This window comes from Pyrus communis, chromosome 15 (assembly GCF_041283825.1).
Source record: "Pyrus communis isolate YQ-2024b chromosome 15, ASM4128382v1, whole genome shotgun sequence".
Taxonomy (NCBI): Eukaryota; Viridiplantae; Streptophyta; class Magnoliopsida; order Rosales; family Rosaceae; genus Pyrus; species Pyrus communis.
This window is the reverse complement of record NC_142579.1, coordinates 23,708,329-23,719,372: the sequence shown is the minus strand read 5'-3', so window position 1 is coordinate 23,719,372 and position 11,044 is coordinate 23,708,329. Positions and strand designations below refer to the sequence as shown.

General features: G+C 43.7%; 1 protein-coding gene across 4 annotated transcripts; it reads left to right on the top strand.

The window, feature by feature from the left end:
• The first annotated feature begins 875 nt into the window (after window positions 1-875).
• On the top strand, window positions 876-10,576 carry LOC137732979 (uncharacterized). Of its 4 annotated transcripts, none has more exons than XM_088686693.1 (9): window positions 876-1,043; window positions 1,221-6,535; window positions 6,625-6,878; window positions 6,956-7,100; window positions 7,510-7,690; window positions 7,771-8,082; window positions 8,175-8,294; window positions 8,467-9,170; window positions 9,466-10,576. In XM_088686693.1, the coding sequence occupies exons 2-9, from the start codon at window positions 1,415-1,417 to the stop codon at window positions 10,111-10,113; spliced, it is 7,485 nt and encodes a 2,494-aa protein (XP_088542819.1). In that variant the 5' UTR covers window positions 876-1,043; window positions 1,221-1,414; the 3' UTR covers window positions 10,114-10,576. The 4 variants fall into 4 exon arrangements, with proteins under 4 accessions (XP_088542819.1, XP_068328331.2, XP_068328324.2 ...); XM_068472230.2 differs by having other exon boundaries at window positions 8,464-9,170; XM_068472223.2 differs by having other exon boundaries at window positions 7,492-7,690.
• Window positions 10,577-11,044: the final 468 nt, after the last annotated feature.

Below are 11,044 nucleotides of genomic sequence, written 5' to 3'. Positions count from 1 at the left end.
CAACGAAAAAAAAAATAACATTTTAGTCTCTGTATTTAGGTATTATACTATAAGAACTCTACTATTGGAGACAATATTTCTCTAGGGATGCAAAAATTTCCTTTAAAATCCTAAATGAGTCCTTAAAGGTGGTGGAAGCCTACCATTGAAGAAGCTCTTATTTCATAACATGTTTATGTACTTTACAACTTTTTTTTTTGGTTTTTGTTGAGATTTCACATGTGTATTACGTGTCTTGTTTTGCTCATAAACTACAGGTGTCATGGTGAGTTACAATCTACAAAAGCAACTAATATTGCACATCTGTTGGATAGTGATTAACGTGAGATTGGGTTGGAGCTACTCGTTGGTACCTTGCATTGGCTTGAAGCTACCCATTCGGGCGCTTAGTTTGATTATGTTTCAAACATGATGGACATGGAACAATAAACAAAGACATAGTCATTAAACACATTTTGAACAAGGGATTAAGATACTTTTAATCAGTGTAGGAGTACTCAAATCCCTCAATTGATATGATACGTTGCGTTATCCTTATCCCACACGAAAAACAGTTCAGTTGGAGAAAGTGACAGTCTTTCAAAACAACAAACCAGTTGATCAAAATGGCAAATGAAGGAATTACAAAGCCAAACAATTGTTCTTGCTTTTGATCCAGATCCCAGAACAAATCCAGAGACAAAACTATCTGACGGTGTCCGTACTCCACAGTCCATTGATAAGAGGGGCGAATGTGAAAATATAAAGTACGAGAATAATCAAAATCACAGAAGTCTATGGGGTGTAAGTATAAATAATATAAAGTAAAGGGGAGGAAACAAGAAGACAAGAAAACCATTCCTGACTTTCCTCTCCTCTCCTCTCCCCTCGTGCTTAGCCTCATTTTTCGTTTATTTTCTCTCTCTACTCTCTCTACTCTCTCTCTCTCTCCTTGTTTCTCTCTTTCCGGTGACAGTAGGGCTTCTTCTATCTTACGCTTTCGCACTCTTGTTTTCTCCGCGGCGCACGTTAACCACGCCGTTCTCTGTCTTGCGCTCCCGGAGGTAAGCTCCTTATCCTACTGCCCCTTTGTCTTTCCATTTGATCTCCTTAAATTCCGTCACCGAGAAAACCTAATCGGACAATAATCGCACTTTAATTGGGGTTGTTTACATGCATTACGAGTTAATTAGTTTAATTAATCGAGCAATTATGTGATGATTAATGTTTTGATCGATCAGGGTTAGGGAGAGACGCTCTAGGGTTTGGGTTCCGATTAAAATTAATCATTTTTCTGTGAGATCCGTGGAAGGGGAACAGACTTTGATTCGATATTTCGGGCGGGCGGGAGCAGAAAGCTAGGGTTAGGGTTTTTGATGCGTTGGCAGAAATCAGAGCCGGCTAATTTGATCGTAGTGTGGGTCGGACGCGTGAGATGGCTAATCCCGGAGTCGGGGCCAAGTTTGTATCTGTGAATCTGAACAAATCCTATGGGCAGCCTTCTCACCATCATCACCATCCACCGCACCATAGCCCTTACGGGTCAAACAGGGGGAGGCCAGCTACTCATGGCAGCGGAGGAATGGTGGTCCTTTCGAGGCCTCGCAGTGCAAACAAAGCTGCTGGGTCGAAGCTTTCTGTTCCACCCCCCTTGAATCTGCCTTCAATGCGCAAAGAGCATGAGAGATTTGATTCGTTGGGCTCAGGTGGTGGTCCTGCTGGTGGAGGGGCTGCAGGTAGTGGGGCGAGGCCTACTTCGTCTGGTGTGGGGTGGACGAAGCCTACTGCTGTTGCTTTGCAAGAGAAAGAAGTGGATGGTGATCATGGAGGAGCTGAGGCAAATGACCAGACTTTGCATTGTGTTGATGGGGTGAGTAGAGGGAACACTGTGGGGAGCAGTGTTTATATGCCACCTTCAGCTCGGCCTGGCTCGGTGGGACCTCTCCCTATTCCTGCTCCAACATATCAACCGGCAGAGAAAGTACTGCTGTTGAGGGGTGAAGATTTCCCTTCTTTGCAGGCTGCTTTGCCGTCTTCGTCAAGGCCTTCACAAAAGCAAAAGGAGGGTTTGAATCAGAAACAGGTGCAAGCTGTCCGTGATGAATTGTTGAATGAGCAGAGGGATAGTACTCATTCTAGTTTGCTGGTTGACATGCGGCCTCAATTGCAGACGTCTCGTCGTGGTGTACATAATGAGAATGGCAGTGAAAGTAAGGGTTTAGGTGGTGATCGAGCATCAGAGCAAGTAAGGAAGCAGGATGAGTATTTTCCAGGTCCACTACCACTAGTTCGGTTGAACCCAAGATCAGATTGGGCGGATGATGAGCGTGATACAAGTCATGGTTTCACAGATCGGGGCAGAGATCATGGGTTCTCAAAAACTGAAGCTTTTTGGGATAGAGATTTTGATATGCCCAGAATAAGTGTTCTACCACTCAAGCCAGTTCACAACCCTTCGGAGAGATGGGTTCTGCATGACAATGAAGCTGGAAAGGTTTCTACCAGCGAAGTCCCAAAGGTGGACTCATACAGCAGAGATGCAAGAACACCTAGTAGAGAAGGAAGGGAAGGGAACTCATGGAGAAATACCACATTTCCAAAAGATGGAAATAGTGGTCAAGTTGGAAATGACCGAAATGTTTTTGATGCAAGAGCGTCGAGTTTATACAGAGAAACAGGCAAGGATAGTAAGTATAGTCTGACATCTGTTCAAGAAAATGCTCAAGATAATTTTGTAAGGAGGGATGGGTATAGACAAGGAGGGAGACAGCCTTGGAACAATTCTACAGACTCATATACAAGCAGAGGGCCTGAATGGAATAAACGTGACCGGTATGGCAGTGAACAACAAAATAGATACAGAGGTGATGCTTTACAGAATGGCTCAGTGTCCAAACCCTACTCTGCAGGTGGTAAAGGGCTTCCCGTCAATGATCCACTGCTTAATTTTGGAAGGGAGAAGCACCCATTTTCAAAGAGTGAAAAACCTTATGTAGAGGATCCTTACATGAAAGACTTTGGAGGTACTGGTTTTGACAGCCGGGATCCCTTCTCTGCTGGTCTTTTTGGAGTGGTTAAGAAGAAGAAAGATGTGGTTAAACAAACTGATTTCCATGACCCTGTTAGGGAATCTTTTGAGGCTGAACTTGAGAGAGTTCAGAAAATGCAAGAACAGGAGCGACAGAGGATCATTGAGGAACAAGGAAGAGCTTTGGAGCTAGCTCGAAGAGAAGAAGAGGAGAGAATGCGGATGGCTAGGGAACAAGAAGAAAGGCAGAGAAGGATGGAAGAAGAAGCTAGGGAAGCAGCGTGGAGAGCAGAACAAGAACAACTTGATGCCATGCGAAGAGCTGAAGAGCAGAGATTAGCTAGGGAAGAGGAGAAACAGAGGTTGTTTTTGGAGGAAGAAAGGAGGAAACATGCTGCTAAGCAGAAGCTTTTAGAATTGGAGGAAAGGATTGCGAAGAGGAGGGCTGAAACAGGAAAGACTGGTGGTAATTCTGTGGCTGATGCAGATGAGAAAATGTCTAGGATGGAGAAAGAAAAAGATGTCTCCAGGGCAGCAGACATGGATGACTGGGAGGATGGTGAAAGAATGGTGGAGCGGATCACAGCCTCGGCATCTTCTGATTCAAGTTTGAACAGGTCTCTTGAGATGGGTTCTAGGTCTCATTATTCTAGAGATAGTTCTCCTTTTGTGGACAGGGGAAAATCCGTTAATTCCTGGAGAAGAGATGTATATGAGAATGGGAACAGCTCAAGCTTACTTCTGCAAGACCAGGACTTTGGCCATCATAGTCCCAGACGAGATTCATCTGTTGGTGGGAGAGCTCCTTTAAGGAAAGAGTTCTATGGAGGCAGTGGATTCATGTCTTCTAGGACTTACCACAAAGGGGGGATTGCTGAACCTCACATGGATGATATCACTCATTTAAGGGGGCAGAGGTGGAACCTTTCTGGCGATGGGGATCATTATAGCAGAAACATGGAGATTGATTCTGAATTCCATGATAACCTTGTTGAAAAGTTTAGTGATGCTGGATGGGGGCAGGGGCGTGTCCATGGCAATCTTTATTCTCCTTACCCTGAACAGTTGTATCCAAATTCTGATGCAGATGGGCCTTATTCCTTTGGTAGGTCACGGTATTCCATGAGGCAGCCTCGTGTTCTTCCACCGCCATCACTAGCTTCCATGCACAAATCCTCCTACAGGGATGAAGTTGAGCGTCCTGGTCCCTCAGCTTTTCTAGACAATGAGATACAGTTCAATCAAGCAGGTAGAGGTGAACCTACCATGCAGACAAGGCATGATACTAATCGTCCTGAGAATATCGGACAACCTGAAATAATTAATGTCAAACAAGAAAACACGGGGAGTGAGAATCGTAAACTGGACAGTATCACCAGCCCAAGGTGTGATTCACAATCATCTCTTTCTGTGTCTAGCCCCCCTAGTTCTCCAACTCATCTTTCTCATGATGACTTGGATGAGTCTCGAGATTCTTCATTGTTATCTGCCCCGGGAGACTGCAAAGAGGTCCCCTTATCTGGGCCGGAGAGTGAACCTCTCGTATTACCTACCAATCCTGGACAAGAGAATGTGATGAATGCTTCTAGTTCTATCTCAACTGGTGATGATGGAGAATGGACTGATGAGAACAATGAGCATCTTCAGGAGCAAGAAGAATATGATGAAGATGAAGATGGATACGAGGAGGAAGATGAAGTGCATGAAGTAGATGATGAGAATATTGATCTAACCCAGGAGTTTGACGACATGCATTTAGAGGAGAAAGGATCCCCTGACATGGACAATTTGGTCCTAGGCTTCAATGAAGGTGTTGAAGTTGGAATGCCAAATGATGAGTTTGAGAGAAGTTCAAGGAATGACGAAGGTACATTTGTGGTACCTAAGGTTTCATCTGGAACTGTTGAAGAACAGGGGTCATTTGATGGAATTCGTGCTGATGAACTGACCCTTCAACCTATGGATGGGTCCAACCAAGTGAATGTAGGTAGTTCTTCCAGATTGGTCCAAGAAACTGAGAAGGCAATGCAGAATTTAGTTATCCAGCCTAGTAATGTCTCTCTTATGTCAGCTGCAACTGAACGTGAACATGTGGATGCTTCTAGTACTTCTGGGCCATCTTCTCAGCATCCAGTTACATCTTCGGTTAGCTTTACCTCCCATTTGTTGTCCAGTCATGCTGCCATGCCTACAGTATCTTCTGTTCTGAATCAGACAGAGGGACCTGTTAAGCTTCAGTTTGGGCTGTTTTCCGGTCCATCTCTGATACCATCTCCAGTCCCAGCTATACAAATTGGTTCTATACAGATGCCTCTTCCTCTGCATCCTCAGGTTGGCCCATCTCTAGCCCACATGCACCCGTCACAGCCACTCTTCCAGTTTGGTCAGCTAAGGTATACATCTCCTATCTCCCAGGGAGTACTGCCAATGGGTCCTCAATCAGTGTCTTTTGTTCAGCCCAATTTCCCATCCGGTTTTTCATTGAATCAGAGCCCAGGAGGCCCTCTGCCTATTCAAACTGGCCCAGGAACTTATCAAAATATTAAAAATGATGCTACGTTGAGTTCAGTGAATAATAATCAACCTGGAGTTACTTCGAGGCTTTTGGGTGCATCTCAAGAGAATGTATCAGAAAAGATAAATTCAATGCCCGCTGGAGGAACTGCTGAAACCTCTGTCATGGTGCAACAGGGACCAGCAGTATCCCGTATTGGCGATAGCAGTTCAAGATCTGAGTCTTTTCAGGGGGAAGACCAGAGAAACAATAACTCGGTTGGGAAAAACTTCAGTGGTTTTCTTGGTACTCGGGAATCTCAAGGTCAGGCTCAAACTGGAGCAATGCCATCTCAGTTAGTTATCAAAGACAAAGATTTTAGTGGGCCAAGGGCCCATGGCCCAACATCCGGTGGCAGAGGAAGAAAATATGTGGTTACAGATAAAAATTCTGGCTCTGGATCATTTCCAGTTGCTGAGCCTACACATTTAGAATCTAGTGGGTTTCAGAGGAGACCTCGACGCAATATGCAGCGAACTGAGTTTCGAGTTCGAGGAAGTGCTGATAAGAGGCAATATACAGGGTCTGTATCTTCCAACCACGTTGGACTGGACGAGAAATATGTCTCTGGAAGGGGTTTTGGGCCTTCTGTAAGAAGTGGGCCTAGGAGGGTTGTTATGTCAAATAAACCATCAAAACAGATGTTAGATTCAGAGGGCTTGAGCCCAGGTCCACTTAATTCACTAGAAATAGATTCTGGGAGCAAGGCTGAAAAGGGAGCTGGAAAAGATGCTTTGACAAGGAGTCAGAATGTCCTGCAATCTGGAGAGGGAAATCTTAAAAGAAATATTCATTCTGAAGAAGATGTGTATGCTCCTCTTCAAAGTGGCTTTGTGCGTGTCTTTGAGCAACCTGGCATAGAGGCTCCTAGTGATGAAGATGATTTCATTGAAGTGAGATCAAAGAGGCAAATGCTGAATGATCGGCGTGAACAGAGAGAGAAAGAAATCAAGGCGAAGTCTCGGGCCTCAAAGGTTGGAATGCATGTAATTTCATTTTGTATTTTGCCCTTCGTTGATTTAAATAGTGTTGCTTAATTTCTTTTATGTGCTCATTTTATCAGGTTCCACGAAAACCTCGTTCTACTTCAAAAAGTAGTACTGCCTCTGCCAACTCAGGTAAAAATTATGCAGTGGCAAATGGAGAAGCAGGAAACAGCAGTCGCTCTGATTTCATTGCCTCTGAGGGACGTGGATTGGTAAATATGGAAGTATCAGCTGGTTTTAACACTAGTGTAGTGTCTCAACCGTTGGCTCCAATTGGCACTACTGCTGTAAAAAGTGATGCCCAGGCTGATATTAGATCCCACACAATCAGGTATTTGCTCGCTTTGAAAAAACATTTAAACCCAATAACTTAATACATAGATTTCTAATCATTCTTTTTATCAACAGGTCACTGAACACAAGCTCCCTTCCTGTAGTATCAGGTAGTGAGAAAAATCTTGGGCGCAGCTCAATTGTTGACAACAAGAGTAAGGTTCTGGACAATGTTCAAGCATCTTTGGACGCATGGGGTAATTCACGGATCAATCAACAGGTGTGCAAAACAACTATGTTGTAAATCTTGTGTTTTACCATAGGTTTTTCATTTTTGTTCTGAGTAGATTCTGTAAGGTTACTGTGTTCTTTTTTGTTGGTTTCTTCACTGTGTTGCTTCTGTGACATGCATTGGGTGCTTTTTATTTGCACGCAAGCATATTTTTTGTGTTATACATATGAGTTGTTCACTGTTCTCGTTCTTCTTATGGTTTAATTTACCTCATTTGTGTTCCATTATTGCTCCTTTTTTGAGACACACACACACACACACACACACCTCTTGGTTGTACTGATGAAGCAACATATTGCTGCAGTGTGTTTCCCTTTTTTTTTTCTTTTTCCCCTTCTGTATACTGCCTAGAGTGCAATTGATTGACTTCATCCAGCAGGTTATATCCTTGACACAGACCCAACTTGATGAGGCTATGAAGCCTGGGCAATTTGGCTCTCATGGTTCTGTTGGAGAAATTACTAGCTCAGTTTGTGAATCCAGCATGCCATCTTCATCAATCTTGACAAAGGAGAATCCATTTTCTTCTGCTGCAAATCCAATCAATTCCCTGCTTGCTGGCGAGAAAATCCAATTTGGTGAGCATGCTAAAAATCTCGAGAGTTTGCTAAAAGTTGCAGTCGTCATTTTTCTGATCATTTTATCCTTCTATATTCAGGTGCTGTCACGTCTCCAACAATACTTCCTCCTAGTAGCCGCTCTGTTTCACATGGAATTGGTCCACCGGGACCATCTCGGTCTGACATGCAACTATCCCACAATCATTCTGCAGCTGAAAATGATTGTGGTCTTCTCTTTGAGAAAGAGAAACACACGGCTGAGTCTTGTGTTCATTTGGAAGATTGTGAATCAGAAGCTGAAGCAGCTGCTTCAGCTGTTGCTGTTGCAGCCATCAGCAGTGATGAAATTGCTGGGAATAGTTTGGGTGCTTGCTCTGGTTTAGTTGCAGATATTGATGGGATAACAGCAGGTGAATACTTATTTTTCTGGTGTAGAGACACACATTCCTTTTCTCCTTATAATGTTTATTATCTTATTAAAATTATTTTTAATCTCTGGTAGCTGGAGCTGGTGATCAGAAATTTGCCAGTCAATCAAGGGCCAAACAGTCTCTAAGTGTGTCCCTTCCAGCAGATTTATCGTTGGAGACCCCACCAACCTCATTAAGGCCACCTTTACCAGGTCAGAATAATTTCATTATAACCAATTTTGTTTTGACTGCCTGTCCTAAGAATGTTCAAGGTGCTGATATAGATGGGATTACAGCAGGTGTGAATGGATTTTTTGTTTTAGTATTGAGTATTGCCTTATATTTAATGATTCTTCTCATACTAGAGTTTTTAATCTTTAGTAGGTGGAGCTGGTGATCAACAATTAGCCAGTCAATCGAGGGCTGAAGAGTCCCTCAGTGTTTCCCTTCCAGCAGATCTATCTGTTGAGACCCCACCAATTTCGTTATGGCCACCCTTAACGAGTCCTCAGAATTCTTCAGGCCAAATGCTTCCACATTTTCCTGGTGGCCCACCTTCCCATTTTCCCTTTTATGAGATGAATCCCATGATGGGGGGTCCTGTTTTTGCTTTTGGACCACATGAAGAATCTGCATCTACTACCCAAGCACAATCGCAAAAGACTAGTGCACCAGTTTCTGCGCCACTTGGAACTTGGCAGCAATGCCATTCCGGGGTAGATTCATTCTATGGTCCTCCTGCGGGTTTTACTGGTCCTTTCATCAGTCCAGCTGGAGGCATTCCAGGTGTTCAAGGCCCTCCACACATGGTTGTCTATAACCATTTTGCGCCTGTAGGACAATTTGGACAAGTTGGCTTGAGTTTCATGGGTACTGCTTATATTCCATCAGGAAAGCAGCCTGATTGGAAGCACAACCCTGCATCTTCCTCCATGGGTGTTGGCGAGGGGGAGATGAACAGTATAAATATGGTTTCTGCACAGCGCAACCCTACCAACATGCCTGCTCCGATCCAGCATTTGGCCCCTGGGTCACCACTCCTTCCCATGGCTTCACCATTGGCCATGTTCGATGTTTCTCCTTTCCAGGTAAAATTTCAACATGTTGATATAATACATACCCCTCCCTGCTTGGTGGTTTTTAGGTTTTGCAACATAGTGGGCTTTGGGGAGAGTTCTCTCTAAAGAGAATGGGAAGGGGAATGCTTTGAGTGGTAGATTTTATTCCTTTTAGAATTTGTTATGGGTACATGAATCTACAGCTGGTGCAAGAGATAAATATGTTAAATTTTCAATGTATTTCTATTTGGTTGGGAGCAGTTACCATACTCTTTTCTTTCTGGAATAACCCAACTAACGAGTTTGTAAAAATTGTTGTCCCCAGCCTTCTGATATGTCAGTTCAAGCACGGTGGCCCCATGTTCCTGCATCATCTCTTCAGTCTGTTCCTCTTTCAATGCCAATGCAGCAACAGGCAGATGGTACACTTCCTTCTAAATTTAGCCATGGTCCTACTGACCAATCATTGCCAGCCAACAGGTTCCCCGAGTCCCGGACTTCTACATCCTTTGACAACAGTCGTAGTTTTCCTGTATCGACTGAAGCCACTTCCACCCGATTTCCAGATGAACGGGGTTTAGTAGACCCTACAAGCTCCGGCAGCACTGGGGCTTCAACACAGAATGTTGTGACTAAGAGCTCATGTGTGAGTTGCACCGTAGATAATGCCAAGACTGGTGTTGATCAGAATCTCGGTACCAGTTCTAGTGGACATAACGCAAGTTCTAACGCCAAGTCACAGTCTTCTATGAACAAGAGTAATATCCCTAACCAGCACTATGGCAATTCATCATATTATCAGAGAGGTGGTGCGTCGCAGAAAAATAGTTCAGGCGGTGACTGGTCCCACCGAAGAATGGGGTACCAAGGAAGGAATCAGTCTCTGGGTGCTGAAAAGAACTTCCCAGCTACTAAGATGAAGCAAATATACGTGGCTAAACAGGCCTCAAGTGGGAGTTCAACAGCCTCGTGAGGAGCCTCATAAAATTAGTTGCCGCTTGCTGGGTTCAAGAAAATGACTGCAGGTTGAAACAGTTGTTCAGGAATAAAAGATTTTTTGTTTCTTTTTTTCGCAGCATCTGTTGCACCGGTAGGTGCGGTGTCTAGTATTTAGATTGAGATTTTATCGACAGATGTAGGTGCTAGGGTATGCTGGTTTTCCCAACGAAGGTTTGCAAAAACTGGCAGCACGCAGGTGATACGATGGGAAATTTTGGGCCTGCCTGGTGCTGCTTTAGAGGCAAAAGGGGATGATTTTGAAGTACTAGTTCTTGTTGACAAGGCAACTTTGTGATATTATTTTCAGTTGTGGTCCGTCGATCGGGTTTCGTTGTTTGAAATCTTTGTTGGCTGCAAACCGAACTGTCAATTTATTGGAGAATTTCATGTACTAAAAAACAAACACTGTTATAATCCAGGTAAAATTCTTTTTGCAATTCTGGTAAATGATAGATGTGGCCTCCTAGGGATGTTTTTTTCCCCCTTCTTGAATTCACTTTATCTATAAATGTAATTTAGATTGTGATCAACGATTCCTGCTTCTGCGGTTGGGTTTGGAGTAGGCATTCAGTCGCACATGCGCATATAATAATAAAGGCATGTAGTAATGGAGCTTATATTCTAATTATGTGGTGAGTGTTGTAGACGTGATGTCACGAGTAGCCTTAGCCCTAGTGTGGTAGGCTTTCTTTTCGGTTACAATCAAATTGTTGTCTTTGTTCAAACTCGTCACCGCATCGTTAGTAGTTCAGTACAAGATAATGCCGTACAGTAGACCTGTAGACGGGTTGGGTTTATTGGGTTTAGGTCGGGTTCAATCTGACCTGTTAATTTAACGGATTATCTGAACCTAACCCGTTAAGCTAACGAGTGATCCGTTTCACCTGTTAACAATTTTTTATGAT